Source organism: Acinonyx jubatus, chromosome B4, assembly GCF_027475565.1.
Source record: "Acinonyx jubatus isolate Ajub_Pintada_27869175 chromosome B4, VMU_Ajub_asm_v1.0, whole genome shotgun sequence".
Lineage (NCBI taxonomy): Eukaryota > Metazoa > Chordata > Mammalia > Carnivora > Felidae > Acinonyx > Acinonyx jubatus.
The window spans coordinates 114193422-114215242 of record NC_069387.1 but is presented as its reverse complement, the minus strand read 5'-3'; the positions used below and the strand labels follow the sequence as shown (position 1 = coordinate 114215242).

General features: G+C 38.7%; 1 protein-coding gene across 3 annotated transcripts in view; it reads left to right on the top strand.

The window, feature by feature from the left end:
• Window positions 1-21821, top strand: part of FGD6 (FYVE, RhoGEF and PH domain containing 6) — a 114275-nt gene that overhangs the window by 74814 nt on the left and 17640 nt on the right. For all 3 annotated transcript variants that reach the window (XM_053226621.1, XM_015070477.3, XM_027071067.2), the window contains 6 exons: window positions 11959-12009; window positions 15252-15310; window positions 15395-15466; window positions 16163-16231; window positions 17659-17742; window positions 18500-18579. In XM_053226621.1, the coding sequence (XP_053082596.1) occupies window positions 11959-12009; window positions 15252-15310; window positions 15395-15466; window positions 16163-16231; window positions 17659-17742; window positions 18500-18579 (415 nt within the window). The remainder of the gene's footprint in view (window positions 1-11958; window positions 12010-15251; window positions 15311-15394; window positions 15467-16162; window positions 16232-17658; window positions 17743-18499; window positions 18580-21821) is intronic.

Here is a 21821-nt window from a genome sequence, read left to right as displayed (position 1 = left end):
GAAAGTTGAAAACTTACATTATCCTACCATAATAGCAGATACCTGTCATTTGCCCAAACCCATAGAATATACCACACCAAGAGTAAATCCTAATGTAAACTATCGGCTTTGGGAGGAGTGGGGGGTTGTGATGTGTCAATGTAGCTTCCTCTATTCTAACAAACATACCACTCTGGTGGAGGATATTGGTAATGGGAATGTCTGTGCATGTCTGGGGCAGAGGGTATATGGGAAATCTCTATGCCTTTCTCTCAGGTCTGCTGTGAACATAAAATCACTCTAAAAAAAAAGTCTTAATGGAGGGGGGGGACATTATTATTCACAATATAAAGGCCACATGTTATAACCCAGAATTTCCCAAACTTTGTTTTCCTTCGCTCTAACTGCAATAGGTTTTTTCACTCTGTACTGAAAGATGTCCTCAAGGCCAGATTCTCTCTTTCATTAATCAATATTTATATGGACTGAACTTGAGCCGGACACCTGTATACACTGGCCAACACCAAGGTGGTCCTTGCTCTGGTGGAGCTTCTAGTCCTCCTCTTTGGGGCCATGCCCAACCACTGAGGCTTTCACCAAGAGTGTCCTCTCCTCGAGTCCTGAAAATTAAACTGATCTCGTCATTTGTTTGAGTGACTATATTTTGAGGATTTGTTTTTGTAAGGGTCTTTTGTGCCTATTAAAAAATACATAAGTATTATAAAACATAGTTCTTCTTTATCTTCTACCATCCAGAGATGACTATCATAGATCCTTTTAGGTTTTTTTTGTCTCTGTGTTATATGCAGTATAAATTTTTCCAACAAAAAAACCTTTTATTTGTGGAAAGTTACTACATTGGTGTTGAAAAAAGTTAAATCAGTGAGGATCATGTTGAGAAAGTAAAATAAAATGAAAAACATAATTTAAAAATTCCTCTGAAATATCTTTTCCATTTCTATATTTAGGAGGAAAAAACAGTCCTTTGAACTTTGATTAAATTTGGATCAGGTAGTTTTCTTTGATCTTGTTCTAAATATTTATGTTATAAGTGACTAACGACATATTATATTACTTTTCCTGTAATCTTTGCCTTTAGTCTGGGATGGTATTAACTCCCTCTAGGTTTTAGAAATCCAGGATTTCCCATGTTGGTAGAAAATGGGATATTAAAAACATCTGTTATAGTGTTCTGAAGCTATTAATTTGAGCTATGAACAGACTAATAAGCAGATTCAACAAAAGATCACAGTCAAATTAATGCATGACTTTTAAAAAATTCTTACTGAAAAATGAAACTTCTGCTTAGCAAATATTTGTTTTATAACCCAGGGCTAATTGTCTTCCTCAAAGTCATTCTAACACTTTCTCTAGGGCAGAACGTGATGAAAGGTGGGGCTGTCCCAATCACCAGCCAAGGAATTTAGTTTCTGAAGAACCCAAAGACCCTGATGTAAGGCAGTGATAATATTCAGAATTCCTGTTGTTATTAGCTCAACTCTCAACATGTTACAATTAATTTTTTAATTATAGTTGTGAACAAGGTATTTTGAGAGATGGTATTTAATAAATTCTATCCATGAAATATCTTAGTACTGTGGAAATATTTAGTACTATGGAAAGACTTTAGGATATAAGCACATTTCATCTGCCTGTTCTATTAAATTATAACTTTTATTTGAATGTTTTTAAGCTTATTTATTTATTTTGAGAGAGAGACAGAGAGAGCAAGCAGGGGAGAGGCAGAAAGAGAGGGAGAGAGAGAATCCCAAGCAGGCTCCGCACTGTCAGCACAGAGCCTGACATGGGGCTCAAACCCACAAACCATGAGACCATGATCTGAGCTGAAACCAAAAGTTGGATGCTCAACCCGACTGAGCCTCCGAGGCACCCCTAAATTATAGCATTTAAATGTAATCTCACTTTCTCTACAGAATAGAGGTTCTTAACCTTTTTTATGCCTGGATCCCTCTGGTAATCTGGTGAGGTCTATGGATCTCTTAGAATACTTTTTTTAAAGTTACAGAACAATATACATAAGATTAAAAGGAACCAATTAGCCTGAAATACAGTTATTAAAATAGTTTTATAGTGTTACATAGTAATACATGTGCTACTTTAGTAATGCATTAAAAAGAAGATCTGGTGGTAGATATAAGAACTACCATGATTTTGATATAGTGGTGATGGTAAACAGTATTTTGAGATATCTGCAACAACTGTGATGTGATAATAAAAAATTATGTGACTTCCCTGGTGGTAAAGTCATTGGTATCATTGGTAATACTGTGGTTTGTTGCCTACATTCACAATAGAAGGAAATTCTGTATTTCATGTCGAAGTTAGTGAAAATATTGTTTGTTTTTTTGTTCTTTGCCCATCCAAGTTTGTAGATCCCCAGAACTGTACCCACAGACATCATTGTAAAGTCATTCTTTGTTCTAGTTCTCTGTGTATGTTTGACTCAGATTCCCTGTAGATAGCCAAATGCCTCTATCATTGAAACTTGCCTTGCCAAAGATCCAGCAAGCTGACTGAGTTTTCCTCTTAGTGTTTGTTAGTCATGGGCTTACATCAGGAACTGTTCCCATTGAAGAAAATGCTGAAATTCACTCAAACCTGAATTCACTTTAGTGTTTGTATTTGCTTTATTCTTTTCTTGGCTATTCTTTGGCTAATAAAATAAAATATACTTAGTTCCCTAAACCTAAATTTGTTCTTTGTTGATAATTAAGGTGGTAAGGACCAAATATGGATAAGAACTTCTGTAAATGAAACTTCACTGTGCCAAAACCATTTCTGTACCTTTGAGATTGTCACCTAGTAAACTGGCAGGCCTAAGGGCTGGAAAATGTATCCATGGAAAAAAGCAGTATCAACCAAGTCAAAATAATGGATGTTTACTTTTGTTGAGAGACTTCCTACCGTTTGGATTCCTCTAAGGGCATCCTGGATATGCCTAGCCAGTCTGTCCCAATAAAAAGGGACCACAGGAAGATTCTGTCCATTGTAAAATCTGCTACACAATTTTGCGTAAGATGAGCCCGTGGAGTTAGATTTAGTTTGTAAGTCCTTTGGGCATGCCACCTCAGGACCAGGGCCCTGACCCAAAGTCTAGCATAGACCAGGGCTGCCTCATTGGCTATGTCCTGTACAAGGGCTTTGGCTGATGTCCAGGTCCAGCCTGCGCTCTGCTCGACATCTTGTGTGCTCTGGGTGGGAGTGCATCAGCCCAGGAGAGGTGGCCTTTTCTAATTCACAGAAAGGCATGGCCTGCTTTCTGAGAGCCCAGAAAGGTCACTTTTTCTAATTCAGACAAGCACTGTATGTACAAGAGGCAGCCCGGGGCCACATTTCAAGGACCAGAATAGAATTAATATTTGAGACGCAAGAGAATGAGAGCAGGGGCCTGAGTACTTTTACACTAGTCAGACCCTCAAGGTATTATCTCAACTGCTTAGTAAAGTAGAAAGCAAGAAGTGGTTACCCTAAATGGAGTATCATTTAGTCCACCATAAATTCAGGAAACATTTATTGAATATGTACCAGACCTTGTTCTAGGTACTGGAATCGAGGATAATTCAAGCTCCTCGTCTTCATGAAGCCCACAGTTTAGCAAAATAGAGTACATCATTAAAGAATATTCTGGGAGGGAAACATCAGCCAATACATATCCTACAACGTCAATAATTAAAAGCACATAATCCCATTGCAAGAATAGACCTATTGAAACACCAGCATTCTTCTTAGAACTAGGACAAACAATCCTAAAATTTGTATGGAACCACAAAAGACCCTGAATAGCCAAAGTAACATTGAAAAAGAAAGCCAAAGCTGGAGGCATCACAATTCTGGACTTTAGCCTGTACTACAAAGCTGTAGTCATTCAAGATAGTATGGTATTGGAACAAAAACAGACACATAGACCAATGGAATAATATAGAGAATCCAGAATCAGACCCACAAATGTATGGCCAACTAATCTTTGACAAATCAGGAAAGAGTATCCACTGGAAAAAAGACAGTCTCTTCAGCAAATGGTGCTGGGAGAACTGGACAGCAACATCCAGAAGAATGAAACTGGACCACTTTCTTACACCATACACAAAAATAAACTCAAAATGGATGAAAGACCTAAATGTGAGACATGAAACCATCAAAATCCTAGAGGAGAAAAACAGGCAACAACCTCTTTGGCCTCAGCCACAGCAACTTCTTATTTGACATGTCTCCAAAGACAAGGGAAATAAAAGCAAAAAAGAACTATTGGGACATCCTCAAGATAAAAAGCTTCTGCACAGCAAAGGAAACAATTAGCAAAACCAAATGGCAACCAACAGAATGGGAGAAGATACTTGTAAATGACGTATCAGATAAAAGGTTAGTATCCAAAATCTATAAAGAATTTACCAAACTCAACACCTGGAAAACAAATAAGCCAGGGAAGAAATGGGCAGAAGACATGAATAGACAATTTTCTGAAGAAGACATCCAGATGGCTAACAGACACATGAAGAGATGCTCAACATCACTCATCATCAGGGAAATACAAATCAAAACCACATTGAGATACCGCCTCACACCAGAGTGGCTAAAATTAACTCAGGCAACAACAGATGTTGACAAGGATGTGGAGAAAGGGGAACCCTCTTGCACTGTTGGTGGGAATGCAAACTGGTGCAGCTACTCTGGAAAACAGTGTGGAGGTTCCTCAAAAATTTGAAAATAGAATTATCTTATGACCCAGCAATAGCACTATAGGAATTTATCCAAAGAGCTCAAATGTCCATCAACTGATGAATGGATAAAGAAGATTGGTATACACACACACACACACATACATACATACAATGGAATATTACTCAGCAATGAAAAAGAATGAGATCTTACCATTTGCAACAATGTGGATGGAACTAGAGGTATTATGCTAAGTGAAATAAGTCAGTCAGAGAAAAGACATATCTATGTTTTCACTCATGTGGAATTTGAGCAACTTAATAGAAGACCCTGGGGTAAGGTAAGGGGGGAAAATTATATATATGTATAAAAGAAAGACCTATTAATTGAACAGTAATAATTATTGAGGCGCCTGGGTGGCTCAGTTGATTAAGCATCCGACTCTTGGTTTCAGCTCAGGTCATGATCTCCTGGTTCATGAGATCTGACAATGCAGAGCCTGCTTGGGATTCTCTCTCTCCCTCTCTCTCTCTGACCCTTTCCTGCATGTGTTCATGCATGCACATGCTCTCTTTGTCAACATAAATAAAAATTTGAAAAATGAAAATTATTATTCTATTAATAGAATAAGGAGGTAACTTTAAAATGGCCCTGTTTATAAAAATGTAATGTATGGCAAGATAGGAAGTGTAAGACAGAAGAAAGGAAAAATTAATGGGTCGCCTGAGTGGCTCAGTCGGTTAAGCATACAACTTCGGCTCAGTTCATGATCTCATGGTTTGTGAGTTTGAGCCCTGCATCAGGCTCTGTGCTGACAGCTCCGAGCCTAGAACCTGCTTCAAATTCTGTGTCTCCCTCTCTCCCTACCACCCCCCTCAAAAATAAATAAACATTAAAAAAAATTTTTTTAAGAAAAAAAATTGAGATTCATACATTAGTGAATACACTAAAATCAAAATTAAATAGGCAGAGCATAGAGGATTTTTAGGGCAGTGAAAATACTTTGTACATTACCGTCATCAGGGATACATATCATTTTATGTTTGTCTAAACCCATAGAATATACAACACCAACAGTGAACTATGGACTCTGCGTAATAATGATGTGTCAGTATAGCTTTATCAGTTGTAGTAAATGTACCACTCTGGTGGGGAATGTTGCTAATGGGAGAGGCTGTGCATGTGGGAGTGGGAGGTGTATGGAAAATCTCTGTTCCTTCCTCTCAGCTTTACTGTGAACGTAAAACTGCTCTTAAAAAAAAAAAAAAAGAAAGACTTAATTAAAATAAAAAAAATAAAGCATTAAACTACGGGGGGAAAGAAGGTAAAAAAATAAAATTGGTCATTAAAACTAAGGATAGGGAGAAGAGGAGAGATGGTTTTCTAAGCCCAGAAAAATAAAGAAATTATAAAGGAAAATATTGATACCTTTATACTATTCTAAATAATAAAAGCATTATAGAGGTTTAAAACAGTCAAAATTAAAAGATAATGTGTCAGAAAATATCTTAGTAGCAAATATGAAAGAAATTGCTTTTTCACTAAGAATATTAAAATTCCCTTAGATATCTAGACTAAACATAGGAATAATTCACTAAGAAAATGCATAATAAATACACAGTGGCATATCTAACATCCTCTAAATCATAAGTATTAATTAAAACAAGTTTTAGTTTAAAATTTTTTTTTAACGTTTATTTGTTTTTGAGACAGAGAGAGACAGAGCATGAACGGGGGAGGGTCAGAGAGAGGGAGACACAGAATCCGAAACAGGCTCCAGGCTCTGAGCTGTCAGCACAGAGCCCGACGCGGGGCTCGAACTCACAGACCGCGAGATCATGACCTGAGCCAAAGTCGGCCGCCTAACCGACTGAGCCACCCAGGTGCCCCTAAAACAAGTTTTTAATTCCCCCTACTATATCAGCAGTAAAAAACTACAATACATATAACTGGATCATTAGTGAATTTGATATTCTCATGTATTTATAATGATATTTTAAGTTGGTGTATCCCTTTAGGGAGGATCTCTCATATATATATATATATATATATATATATATATATATATATATATATCAGGTACTTTAAAAAAACTTCATTTTCTCTGATCAGGAAATAATCTCAAGTATGTAAAAAAAGACAAATATATGAAGATACTGATCAGTGTTACTTATAATTAAAATGATTAGACAATTTATTATTCAAAGAGTGAAAGGCACTATTTATAGTTAGACAAGGGCAACAAGTATACAGCAGCATCATTATGGGCAAATTAGGATATAGGACTATATTATTTAGAACAGCCAAAACAAGATAATTTTTAAATGACCTTTAGTACCTAAGTACCGAATAACATCCGTCTCACGGGATGTTGTTCAGCTATTCCTATGGGAAAAAAATATGTGGGCCAAAAGATTTTAAATGGGCTATAAAATCCTATAGAATTATTAAAATTAAAATCAAGCATTTATAAAAACAAGGAAATATTTTTAATCATAATAGTTATTTTAAGTTTATTTTTATTTTCTTTTGAGAGAGAGAACAAGCAAGACAGGGGCAGAGAGAGAGGAAGAGAGAGAATCCCAAGCAGGCTCCACACTGTCAGTCCAGAGTCCCATGTGGGGCTCAGACTCACAAACCACAAGATTATGACCTGAGCCGAAGTTGGGTGCTTAACCGACTGAGCCAACTGGGCGCCTCCATAATAGTTATTTAACAGATGTGAGTGATTTGAGTTCTCTCCATTGTTTAATTTTCCAGATTTCCTATAATGCATTTTAGAATATTTTTTTAAATGTGCTTCATAATACATTAGAATGATAATCATTACAGTTTTCCAGTCTGGTCCACCCTACTTATTTTATGTATGTGGATATTGACACACAGAAATGCTACAGGGCATGGCCAAAGTCAAAAGCCTCAGCTAGACATAGCTGGACGATGAAGAGTCTATTCTCACACTGCCAGTGAGTGCCCTTGACCACTTCACCAAGCTGCCTTGAAGATGGCAGCAGTATGTCTTGCAACATAACACTTGACTTTTATTTTTGGTATTTAAAATAATTTATTTGTCTCAGAAGTCAGGATAATTTCTGGTTGCCTTTAAAATTTGAAACTTTGGCAAAGAAGCTTATTGACTAGACTTATTTTTCTCTGGATCCCATAATTCTGGATGTGTCACTGATTTCAGTGCATATTTAAGGAGGAAACAAGAAATGTGGGTAGTACAAAGTAAGACACATTCTCAAGTTCAAAACAGATTGACTTTGGAATGTCACTGTCCTTGTATGTTCATTTCCTCTGTGCTTTGCCACCAACCGTTTCTCAGCACATAGTGCAGGAATCCAACTGGGTGTTGTTGAATTAAAATGTCCCAGAATCCCAATCCCACAAGTGACTCATTTTTAGGAAAGGTTAAGTGTACTTCTGAACAGTTTTCTGCTTTAAGTTGATTATTTTTTGATTAGGTAATCAGGGGGTGATAAGGCTTATTATTAGGAGCCCATATATACAGAAAACGTAGACCTCTCACAACATATAGTATTTGTTGTGTCCTTATCCTTTCACTCTGGGCTTCATATATGAGAACAAAGTTAACTTGTATATCTCTTGAGGTACATGCTAGGTTTTGGCTAATTTTGTGCTTCTAATGGTAATAATAGGGGTTAATTAACTTTTATTAATCAATGATGCCACCTGCTGGCCAGAAAGTACATTTTGTGGTGCCCGTGCACACTGCACCAACTTTTTTTTCTTAGTTATAAATAACCTTAGCAGCATTTGAAGCATTTTTATTAGTGAAAATTTTTTAAATGCCTAGTTTGGTTTGGTAAAAGTAGGAAAATCTTGGGATACTGTAAGTGTAACATGGCAAATTGAAATGACTATTCTGTTCTCATTGTTTCTAATGAAGCTCATGCAGATTACTAGGTTCTAAATGGTACGTAGTAAGAATTCCCTGTGACTAACACAAGCGTGTCTGTCTGGTCTCTGTTCTGGGGTTTCACCTGGGTCATAACAGTCACTAGGGCAGCTCGTGGTTTCAGTGCTCCTCCCATCTGACTCAGAGGCTGAACAGCCACATTCTTCTCATTTTGCAGTTAAGGCACTGAGTGATTCTTAACCAAGGGGATTCATGGTCTGGTCTTCTTTGAAAAGGTAAAAAACTTGTGAAGATGATGTACTGCAACAAGGTGCCCTGAAAATATAGATGGATGGATGGATGGATCCATGAGAAAGTTGAATTTGGAAAATTCGATTTTGGAAAATTGGATTTTGAAAGCTGAAATTTAAGGGTTTTTTTGTTTTGTTTTGTTTTTTTAGTTGGCCAGGAAAGTAAACCTAACTCCATTCCATCCTTGGTTAAAAGCATGATTTTGCAGCATTCTAGTGGTGGGTTTTCTGCTCAGCCAGTTTGTGTATTTCCATTCTGTGCCTCAAGGTCAGGTTGGTGGACAGCAGCTGAGCTTGAGTTCAGGGAAAGAAAATGCAACTCAAACTTATCAAGCTCAGCCCTGTGATTCGGAGGTCAGGATTTCCTAATACGGACATCTTCCAGTGAGCCCTCTTGGTTTAGAGAAATGTCTCTGTTTGTTTGGGCATACTTTTGTATTAAAGAACAAAAATTGAAGACAAAGTAGGAACTTGCCATGAATCTGATATTTAAATAAATCTGCTTGCTTTTCCACACTCTTACACTAACTAGAGGTTCTAAGGGACATCACTTTTGATTAATGCGATAGTCCAGGTGTTGAGAAGATGTAAGAAGAAGAGTAGGTTTTTCTCCCCAGCCTTGTTACTCATGGGAAAGTTAAATATTTGGGCCCACTGAACACAGCTTATAAATGGAATGCATTCTGAGTGGGGTCAGAGTGAGATTAATTTTTCATCTCCAGGTGAGGCTAAGTGTAATGTGTAGTAAGTGCATTTTGTTAGTTTTTGTGGGTTTTTTAAATCTATTTGATTGGTACCATACTCTCCAACTTGTTTTCGGATTACTTTAAGAGCTAAATTGCTAGGGATGGTGCATAGAAGCTTAATGTCGTCATATACAGTATCTCCCCATGGCTTATTGCCAGAGCTGGGTATTTATAGTGTACATGTCTAAACTCATACGAGTTCTTGGATCACTGTTTCAAAGATGTACAGAGTTTCAGCAATTGGGTGTGTGTGTTTGTGTCAGCTATTGAATTAAAAAAGCTGACACTAACATCCAGGTTTCCCTTTGTGTCTTTGAGCATGACTTCATAAATCCATGAGATGAAATTAACCAGTTGTATAATGTTGCTGAATGGAGATTGATTCTGATAAAAATGCATTCAGTCTCTTAATATGCCTTTCCTCTTTTTATTTTCTCAACTCCCACTGGCACTAGGAGTTGAAACAAAGGTTTCAGCCTTTACTGCCTTTTTCCTAAACATAATCCTGTCTTAAAAAAAATTATTTATATTTTTATTCATCAAGCATTTCTTGTCTCTGGTATTCAAAGAACCAGGCTATGTACTATGAGGGATAGAAAGATGAATCAGATATGGCTCCTGCCCTCAAGGAGCTTTGAGTCTAATGAGAAAATGATAAAAGGCATAAAGTGAGTAACTACTGTGTAATACATTATTCAAAGGGAGAGAATATTTCTTTCAAATGGAAAGTTTGGTAAGAGAAGAGGAATTTAAGATGAACCTTGAAGAATGGGAGAATTTTTATGTGCAGAGACAGAGAAAACGATTCAGTAGAAGGGAACATTAGAGACAAAAGTTTGGAGCCAGGGACCACATGGGAAGTATTCAAGCATTGTGCAGAATCAGACTTTGGTAAGGACAAAGGGCCTGTGTTAAGCAGTAGTGAGACAGAAAATCACAAAAGTCCATAGAGATCATGTAGTGGGGTGAATTTAAATTCCAGGGAACAGAATTTGTTTGGGGGGGTGGTTTGTATGTGTGGTTTTGTTTTTGTTTTGTTTTTTAAGAATTTGTTTTGAGAGATAATCGAAATCATCCAACATTTCTCAACAGAGATTGAAGTACCTTGAAATCCCATGACATCTGTTAGTGTTAAAGACTTATAAAATATAACCTATTGCCTTAATTTTTTTTTCTGTATTATAAGAACTGTATACCTACATAGCTTATTTAAAAAACATCTTCATTTAGACCAGAGTTTCTCAACTACAACCCTATTGACATTTTGGCTTAGATAATTATTTATTGTGGGGCTGTCCAGTGCATTTGTAGGATATTTAGCATCCCTGGCCTCTAGTCACTAGATGCCAATGGAACCCCCTTTGCCCAGTTGTGACAATCAGAAATGTCTTCAGACATTTCCAAATGTCCCTTTGCAAGCAAACTCCACCCCCATTTGAGAACCACTGCTCTAGACATATGTAGTGTATTCCTCTGATGTTCTCTGCATTGTTAGACTCTCAGATTGACAAATCCCTTAGGTATTCAGTCTATTAATGCTTAGAATTTTGTGCTGGACACACAGCTGATTTGAGATTAAGGCATTTCATGTGTATTGGAGTAAAAGTGCTAAACTGGGCATCAGGAAACCTGGATTCTAGTCTTAGCTAGAGGTTGTAACTTCAGTGAAACACTGTTACATAACCTGATTCCTCATCTTGAAAATGACGGGTGTGGGGATGCCTGGGTGGTTCAGTCATTTAAGCGTCTCTTAGTTTCAGCTCAGGTCGTGGTCAAACGGCCATGAGATCGAGCCCCACGCAGTGGGGCACATTAGCACAGAGCCTGCTTGGGGTTCGTTCTCTCCCTCTCCCTCCCTCCCTCCCTCTCTCTCTCTTTCCCTCTCTCTCTTCCTCAAAATAAAATAAACATTAAAAAAGAAAAGAAAATGACCAGTGTGGCCCCTGATTTTCTAGCTCTGAGCCTGTGTTCTAATTTCAAATGCATCTTGGGGCTTTATTCTTTCACATTTTTAGAAAGTTAGTGCACATTGGGGCACCTGGGTGGCTCAGTCAGTTGGGCAACCAACTTTGGCTCAGGTCATGATCTCACGGTTTGTGAGTTCAAGCCCCGCATCAGGCTCTGTGCTGACAGCTGAGAGCCTGGAGCCTGCTTCTGATTCTATGTCTCCCTCTCTCTCTGCCCCTCCCCCACACGTGCTCTGTCTCTCTCTGTCTCAGAAATAAATAAACATTAAAAAAAAAATTTTTTTTAAGTTAGTGCACATTGAACTAGCACATATATTGACCAACAAAACTGACTAAAGTATTGAATAAGAAAGATGAAATGCTTTTTTCCTTAGTGCTTTATTTTACTAAATACTATAATCCTTTTCCTTTTCTAGATTATTTGAAAAATCTTCTAGAGGACTCTGGAGATTTCAGAGACACTCAAGGTAAATAACTTTTGTGGTATTATATGTTGTAGAAGTTCTTATATTATAGCTGGCCACAGAAGCTGGCCTCCTGAGAGAGGACCCCGCATGTTCTAGAATAAGGAAGGTTCCTTCTATGCTCAGTCACTCCGTGCCAGTGGAAAATTCACCTTCTGTAGATGTGTCTGTTGCTTTGAAAAGCCGGGATGTAACCAGTTGATCTGCAAGGTCCTTTCAGGCTTTAAAATCATGATTCTGTGAAGTGATCAACTACACAAATCAGGGATAAATTCTAAAATAGCATATTCTAAGACTGCTTGATGCTGGGCAATTGCCTTACCACCCTTCTACCCCTCGCCCCTAGTAGCACTTAAAGGAAAACTTCCATTACAATACAAGGGACTCATTGATATTCACAGATTAATCCACTGTGTGTGTGTGTGTGTGTGTGTGTGTGTATGTATGTTTCTCTCTTACACATACACACACACATACACAAGGATTAATTCTGTTCCGGATACTGGTGTTTCTTTCTATCCCCAAAGTACCTCTTTCAAATGCCATAGGTATATCCCTGGCTCTAATCTGAAGTCCATGTCCATACTCCATTAATTTTATGAATTCTGATTACAATTCTTATACATCCTTTACATTTTCAGATTACAAAGCTGAATAGGTTTTTATCCCATTTTGTGGAGATTCTTACTCATTCTCTTAATCATTTTACTTCTTCTAATCTAACATCTTCTCTTTGCAAGTGTTTTGCTTTTAAAGGTGCTTTAAAAAAAAAAGGCAAAGTTTGGAGTGGAGTATGTGGTGTGCTTCTTGTCTTAGGTGAACATGTAATCTAGTTGAAGAGAAAAGTCCGTAATACCCATCAGATAAAGAACAAAACAGATAGCTTTAAAGTAAGGATGTGGGGCGCCTGGGTGGCTCAGTCGGTTGAGCGTCCAGCTTCGGCTCAGGTCATGATATCATGGTTTGTGGGTTCAAGCCCCGCATCAGGCTCTGTGCTGACAGCTCAGAGCCTGGAGCCTGCTTCGAATTCTGTGTCTCCCTCTCTCTCTGCTCCTCCCCCACTCACACTATCTCTCTCTCTCTCAAAAATAAAGATTAAAAAAATTTAAAGTAAGGATGTAGTGAGCAGTACAGAATCATTTCAAAGAGTGGGGAAGATGCAAAGATTGAAGAGGCAGTGCTTTGCTTAGAGAGAAGTGGGGCTGGAGATGAGTTGAAGGGTGGACGAGAGGGAGAGCAGGCATTCCAGACCAGAGTCTGGCTTGTGAAGATGAAAATTTTAGCCACAACTTAGTGACTAGGGCCTCAAAACATCTCTCCCAGGGCTCCTGCCTTCAAGGAAAGTGAGTTATTAGCTCCATTTTCCAGATAAAACAAATATAGCACCAGAGATGAAGGAGCTTGCTTAAAGGAAATTACACCCTTCAGCAAAGACATAGGTTCAAAGAAGCAGTGAACAGTGAAGTGCACTGTGTGGCCAGAAGCATGGCAGTAAAACAGTGAAAAGTTGTAGATGAGATTGCCCAAGAGGTGAGAGAAAATGAGACAAATATGCCTTTGGAAGGCTGGCAGAAAAGTTAAAGGGATCCCTAAAGGGGTGACATGGGGAAAGTAGAATTGCAAAATGGATAGGAGAAGGTAGAGCTTGGAGGCCTGGTGACCAGATAGCAGCTGTTTTATCATTGTATCCACTTGTGAAATCCTAAACCTTTTCTCCCTGCGCACTGGGAATTCACATGGGCCAGAAGGAAGGGAATGTGTCCAGGATCACTCTTGAATATCTGCTGTGCTGAGTGTCATGTGCAGTAAATTCTGATAAATGCCTGGGGTATCTATAAGGAAGTACTGCTTTTCTTTGATAATGGTGATAATAATACATGTTTGAAGAATGTAGAACCCTCTAAGGCTAACACCAGAAAGAGAATCTATTGGTAGGTTACAGTAATGGGACCAAAAAAACCTCAACCTCTTGCCAGAAATTGATCTTTTCTTTTTTTCTTTTTTTTTCTTTTTTATAGTTCTTTTGTTGATGATTATTGCCACTACCACACCAGCCTCAGGGGGACATACTTCCCTCTCTAATACTCTACCAGTTTTTGTATTACATTAAGTGAAATAAGTCATACAGAGAAAGACAGATACCATATATTTTCACTCTTATGTGGATCCTGAGAAACTTAACAGAAGACCATGGGGGAGGGGAAGGGGGAAAAAAAAGTTAGAGAGGGAGGCAAACCATAAGAGACTCTTAAAAACTGAGAATAAACTGAGGGTTGATGGGGAGTGGGAGGGAGGGGAAAGTGGGTGATGGGCACTGAGGAGGGCACCTGTTGGGATGAGCACTGGGTGTTGTATGGAAACCAATTTGACAATAAATTTCATATTAAAAGAAACAAAAATAAATAAAATAAAATAAATACTCTACCATTTTTTCTCTGTGGGAGTGCTACTGTCATTTCGGATAACCTTCTTTATATGAACTTGTAATTAGTCTCGCAAGATGCTTAGCATCCCTGGCTCTTACCCACTAAAGGCCAGTGGATCTTCCCAGTCACTGTGACAACCAAAAATTGTCTTTCCATATGTCCCCATGTCTGTAGGGAAGCATTACTGTCTTAAGAACAACTATAGCCCAAAAGGAGACAAAGTGCAGACTTTCCCCTTTATATCTAGTTATGAAGATGACAAGACTAGAGCATTCAAAAACACTTTGTTAAAGGCAAGGGGTTAATAAGAATAAACACAGATAAATTACTCAGCTCACAAAATAGTGCATGTAATTTCCTAAAGCCTCACATGCTTCTTTGTGGTATTTCTTTCCCCTTGGGATCAGACCAAGAGAAGGCAGCGAAGCCCTGACCCTCTTAAATCGTTACTTTTCATAGTTCTGGTTTCCTGTCCCCTGTGCCACGGTACTTCTCTCCCAAGGCATTTTATACTGGAATGGTCTTTAACTTCCAGGTGAAATCCTTTCCTTATCCTTGTAAACATTCAATAGGGTAATCAAATCTTAGCACAAAGCAACCCTGACATTTATACTATTGACACATATAGCCTATAATGTCTCATTAGAGTATTGGGCTCATTTTTCTTCATGAGTACTGTTTTTCCTTGGTATTGCCCTCATCAGACCCAAGCTCCTCCAGGGTTTGCTGCTATAAACTTGCTATCTGGCCCTCTGGAATTGCTTAATGTTGCCATTCATTGGAATAACCTGATGTCCCTTCTGTTCCTATACATTTTAGATGCCCTTGCTGTTGTTATTGAGGTAGCCAACCACGCCAATGACACCATGAAGCAAGGGGTAAGTATCTTGATGTCAGTAGCTGTTATACTATTGAACCTAAAAGCCCAGGCCTTTCATATGCTATACATTCTCTTTCTGTAGGACAACTTTCAGAAACTTATGCAAATTCAATACAGCTTAAATGGACACCATGAAATAGTGCAACCTGGACGGGTAAGTGTTTTTAGACTGCCTTTTGCAAACTTAATACAATGTATTTAGACACTGTTTGTAGCTATTTTTCATTTCAGTTACGAAAATAGGTTTATTTGTTGTTGTTACTCTTCACTGACTCAATCTGGATCAACCAAGCTCATTCTATCCATTCAAAACATTCATGATTTAAGTCACTGTGACAAGAAGTTCAATTCAATTAGGAGAAAGGCAAGGAACCCCACAGAGTATCTGATTAAATAGGATCATTTTATTGTGTAATACTAACTGACCTCACACAGCTTTAAAGACAATTTCATTTAAAATCTTTAAGAGGGGAGGGAGAAAATTGGTATTTTGGTGCTCCTCATAGAGCACAACAGTGGCGTAGGAAATGAGTTCAGGAAAATTACAAAGTGCAATTGTCAGGATGTTGGCTATGCCTTAGGATCAAGTACACGCTCAGTCAGTTACATTTCAGACCACATAGTACCCCTGGGACCAATACTGGATTTATGAAACTCTGCTGGCTTGTCCAGTTCCTTAAGCAGCTTAAAAAGAAACCATAACTGTAAAAAGTGACATGGCAACTATGTCCACCCAGCCCTGTTCCCCCAAAAAAAATTTGGGGTAAAGAAAGTTGAAAAACAAATTAGATATTTATCATAGTTGTGTTATGATGGTGGGATTAAATGCATATTTGTTTGGATGAATCAGGTTTTTCTGAAAGAGGGAACTCTGATGAAGCTGTCTCGGAAAGTCATGCAGCCCCGAGTGTTTTTCCTGGTAAGTGGCCATGTGTGTTTCTGATGAGCCGGAGGAAGGGATAATCGCCTAATGGAAGGAGACATTTGTACATGACAGATAAGCTTAACACATTCATATAGCTTTAGTGGGATTTTTGACTGACTGTCTTGCTTATTTGCATTTCAAATGTAGGAAACAAAGTCTTTTGTGATGCATGCATAACCAGAAATTATTTCCTTTTTGAATTTAGTTTATGTCTTTCTAATGTGGAAAAATTGATTCAATCAATTATTTAGTCAGATTGTAATACTTTAGTGGGATTTAGAATTCAGAAAATATTGTATCTGTTACAGAACTTGAAAAGAGTACATTTTCTAGAAAATGCCTTTTTTCTATTTTTTCTTTTTTCTTTCTAAAATTCTTTTTTTAATCTTTTTTTTTTTTAACGTTTATTTATTTTTGAGACAGAGAGAGACAGAGTATGAACGGGGTAGGGGCAGAGAGAGAGGGAGACACAGAATCGGAAGCAGGCACCAGGCTCTGAGCCATCAGCCCAGAGCCCGACACGGGGCTCAAACTCACGGACCGCGAGATCGTGACCTGAGCTGAAATCGGACGCTCAACCGACTGAGGCCACCCAGGCGCCCCCTAAAATTCTTTTTTAATGTTTATTATTTATTTTTGAGAGAGAGACAGAGTGTGAGTGGGGGAGGGGCAGAGAAAGAGGGAGACACAGAATCCACAGCAAGCTCCCAGCTTGCAGAGTGCGATGTGGGGCTTGAGCCCACTGACCGTGAGATTATGACCTGAGCCGAAGTTGGACACTCAACCTGCTGAGCCACCAAGCGCCCCACCTTTTTTCTTTTTTTTATGTTTATTTATTTTAGAGAGTGAGCAGGAGAGAGGCAGGGAAGATCCTAAGCGGGCTCTGTGCTGACAGCAGACAATCCAATGCCAGGCTTGAACTCACAAACTGTGAGATCATGACCTGAGCCAAAGTCAGATGCTTAACCTACTGAGCCACTCAGGTGCCCCAAAATTGTCTTTTTTTTTTTTTTTTTTTTTTTTTTTTTAGTGTTTATTTATTTTTGAGAGAGATGGAGACAGGATGGGAATGGGTTAGGGGCAGAGTGAGAGGGAGACACAGAATCTGAAGCAGGCTCCAGGCTCCAAGCCAGAGCCCGATGCGGGCCTCGAACCCACAAGCTGTGAGATCATGACCTGAGCTGAAGTCGGATGCTCAGCCAACTGAGCCACCCAGACACCCCCGAAATTGTATTTTAATAATAATAATTTTAATAAAGCATTCTGGGTGGTTATAGTTTATATAAGCACGCTTATGTGTTTTATTCAAAGAGGTTTTAATTAAAAAGTAGTGTTTTCTTTTTTATTTCAGTGTCTTGCCAATGTCTCTGTAGCTGAAATTTGTTTATTTACTTGACCCTGTAAAATATTTCTGCTTTCAGTTTAATGATGCCCTGTTGTATACAACACCGGTGCAGTCTGGGATGTATAAACTGAACAACATGCTCTCATTGGCTGGAATGAAGGTCTGTGTATCTGTTAGAAGATACTTCTTTTCTTAACCCAAGTATATTTAGAGAAGAAGCCCTAAGATAATCATCTTTTTCACATCCTTAATTTTTCTCTCTCCCTGTGTTACTGTTTATATGTTCATTTATTCATTTATGTAGTCATTTGTTCACTCACACATTAATTTATTCATAAGGTATTTATTGAGAACTACTATAAACAAAGCATGGTAATAAGTTTGGTGAAAAATACAAAGATGAAGTGAATCATGATTTTTGTCTCTGCCTCACCCAGAGGTGAGATAATACACTATACATAAATACTATAAGGGTACAAATAACCAATGAAGGCATAATTAAAATATGGGGGAGTTCAGAAAATAAAGAATGTGCAACTTTCAATGGGACTCAGTGGAGGAATTTGTGGCAGCTAGGAAACAGAGAAGAAGTCTTTGGAGGAAGAGCCACGAGCCTTATAGAGTAGGTCACGTATGGCCATACTGAGATGTGGAGAAGGCATTCCAGGTAGTGGCAAGTATACTGGCCTGAAGGTGGGAGCCAAGGCCTGAAGGTGGGAAAGTTGGGCCTATGCATATGCAGGTATCTAACTCTGTCTGGTGCACAGAGTAGATGAGGGACAGCAGGGGGAGATAAAGCTGGGTATGAGGGTTGGTGGTGGATGACTGCACCAAGAGCATTGAGCAACTTTAGCTATGCTTCAGAGATGAGATTTGCAATAGGATGAGTTTGCTCAAATTGTCTTGCTTTCTTTCAGGTCAGAAAACCTACCCAAGAAGCGTATCAGAATGAACTAAAGATTGAAAGTGTAGAACGTTCCTTTATCCTTTCAGCCAGGTAAAATTTTAAAACATGTATACATGAACATTTGCTGGTATTATAGAGTCATACATCTCCAACAGCTTTTACATTTAGGTTAACTACTAGGCTTATTTCTTTTTCTTCCCTAAAACCATGCAGTTTACTTTTGGTTTATCATGTAGATAAAATGTCTGAGAGGTGATCTAATAATGTGTTAGAAGCACAAAGATAAAAATGTTCCTATGAAAAGAATAATAATGCTGAAAGTGCCTTGCTAATTTTTATTTATTTATTTGTTTGTTTGTTTGTTTGTTTGTTTATTTTAGTGAATACTTCAAATCTTTTTGCAATGGCACCTAATGTTTTTAAAGACATCTAGTGCTTTATAATTCACTAGGAAGTTTTCATATAACATTGAAAGGTCATAACAAATCTACGAGGTGGGTGTCATCTCATAAAAATGAGGAAGACTAAGAGAAAAAGTCAATTGTTGTCTTAATAATACACAGCTGGAGAAGCGCCTGGGTGGCTCAGTCGGTTGAGCATCCGACTTCAGCTCAGGTCATGATCTCAAGGTTTGTGGGTTCGAGCCCCAGATCAGGCTCTGTGGTGACAGCTCAGAGCCTGGAGCCTGCTTCAGATTCTGTGTCTCCCTCTCTCTGCCCCTCCCCCACTCCTGCTCTGCTCGCACACTCTCTCTCTCTCGGTCTCTCTCAAAAATAAGTAAACACTAAAAAAAAAAAAAACAATACATAGCTGGCAAGGGCAGAATACAAATGAAAATTTTTTACTTTTAAATCTGTTGTTGTTTATTTATGATACCACATTGTTTCACACTGGAACCTGCAGTGACTTATGTGTAAATCAAAAAATATTAACCACTATTTAAATCAAGTGCCAAGGAAACCAGAAGTTGTATGACTCGTACATGTACATTACTGAGTTACTGGCCAAGTGGCAGAAGTGGATGTTTGGCAGGATTTGGCTGGTGCAGGAAGAGACACCAGCAGCCATGCTCCACTGGTGCATCTGGATAGTAGCAGTGAGCGTTCTAACTGGAACCATTTATTTCTCTACACCAGGCACAATGCTAAACTTTTATATTTATTTTCTCTTTTAATTTCCATTATAACTAGTGGAGTAGGTGTTGTTGTCTTGACCTTCCAGATGAGAAAAATGCAGACTCAGGTTAAATAACACATCCAAGATTATAGAACTAATAAGCAGTTAAGCTGAAATTTTAACCTAGGTATATCTGACACTGAAAATCATGTTTTTAACCATTATATTACTGCCTATGTCTATGGATATCAAAGATTCAGACCAGATGTCTGACTTCCCATAATCAGGACCACAAGAACAACCCCCTGGGTCATTATCACCCTTCTGAGATGGAATGACCACTGCTGCCTGACACTAGATCTAAGGATGACAGAAGAGAGAGAGGGTTTGTCCAGGATTTTGTGACATGCTTCCCAGCTACCCACCAGAGCAAGCAGTTTCAGGGTGGGTGTTGGGGCGGAGGTGGTACCTGAAGCATCCTCCAGATTAATACTTGGAAAGTGATGGTAAACTCTTGATCACCTGGAACTGTGACTTTTGTTTTTTTGGGATTTTTTTGTTTTTGAGTTTGAGTTTGAGTTTGAGTTTGAGTTTGAACAAAAGTGCAAAGAACATCACATCCCTATGCAACAGGCTCCTGACAAATACTTAAGCCTGGTTCTTAAAATCAAGAAACTTATTTTCAAATATCCAGAGAAATTTTACCTACAGGAAATTCAAGTTTTCAGTTACACTTAAATATCCTAAGGAAAAATCTGCTTTGGTTGGCGTGCCCGGATGACAGATGGTTGAGTATCCACCTCTTGATTTTAGCTCAGGTCCTGATCCCAGGGTCGTGGAATTGAGCCGCACATCAGGCTCCCTCCACGTTGAGCATGGAGTCTGCTTTAAGATTCTTTCTCTCCACCCCCTCCCTCCCACTTGTACCCATGCTCTCTCTCTAAAATTAAATATATGCACATATATATATGTGCATATATATATATGTGCATGTATATATGTGTATATATATATACATATATATATGTGTGCATATATGCACATGTATATATGTGCATATATATATATATATAATATACACACACACACATACACATACACGCTTTGGTGAAAACAAAATTCTATTTTATTAAAAATTGTTGGGGTGCCTATGTGGCTCAGTCGGTTAAGCATCCAACTTCGGCTCAGATCATGATCTCATGGTTCGTGAGTTCAGGCCCCTTGAGTTTGATCCCCACATCAGGCTCTGTGCTGATAGCTCAGAGTCTGGAGCCTGCTTCGGATTCTGTATCTCCCTCTCTTTCTGCCCCTCCCCTGCTCACACTCTGTCTCTTTCTCTCTCTCTCAAAAATAAATAAACATTAAAAAATAAATAAAAATGAAATTGTTCAGGACATGATAGTAAATCTTTCTTTGGGCATCTTAAAACTTAATAAGGTCATTGGATTTTTAAGTGTGATGGGAAACCATCCGAGTATCTTAAGCTAAGAGTTGGTATGATCTAATGTATATTTTAAAAAGAGGACACAGGCTTCTTTGTGGAAGATAAACCATTATAGTCTAGTGTAGAAGTTGGGAGACCAGGCAGGAAACTAGATGATGCTTTCTTGTACTAGAATGGTGGAAATGCTCAGAATCAGAGTTAATAGGATTATTGATGAATTGAATGTGGGTTATGCAGGAGAAATGATAAACTGGAAAGTTCTAGGTAAGGGGAAAGTAAATTTCCAAGGAAGGATTAAGGTGGCCTGGGGGAAGGAGAACTGACACATACTGAATGCCACCAGTGTACCACGCTTTTCTTCTGAGTTCCCCCAACCACAGAGAGCTGGGTACTCTGTAACATGTAGGAAGGAGTTGAGAAGGTCTCCTGTGATCTGGTTCCTGTCTACCTCACCAGCCTGATTCCCATCCATTCTCCCTGTCTCCACCCCCACCAAAACATGGCATGTTCTGCCAGATGGATCTACGTATTCTCCATGCATGCCAGCCTACCTCACATCCTTTTGCCTTGCACAGGCAGCTGCTTCCGCCTGAAATTCATTCCCTCATTCAGCAAGTAATATGGAGCCTCTTCCCTGGGCCAGGCAGTGTTTTAAGCATCAGGATACAGTGGAGAATTAAAAGGGCCCTTCCTTTCCTGAACTTGCAGTCCGTTAGGGAAGACATACACTTAACAAAATGTCAACACAATCAGTTATTATTATGATTAAGTA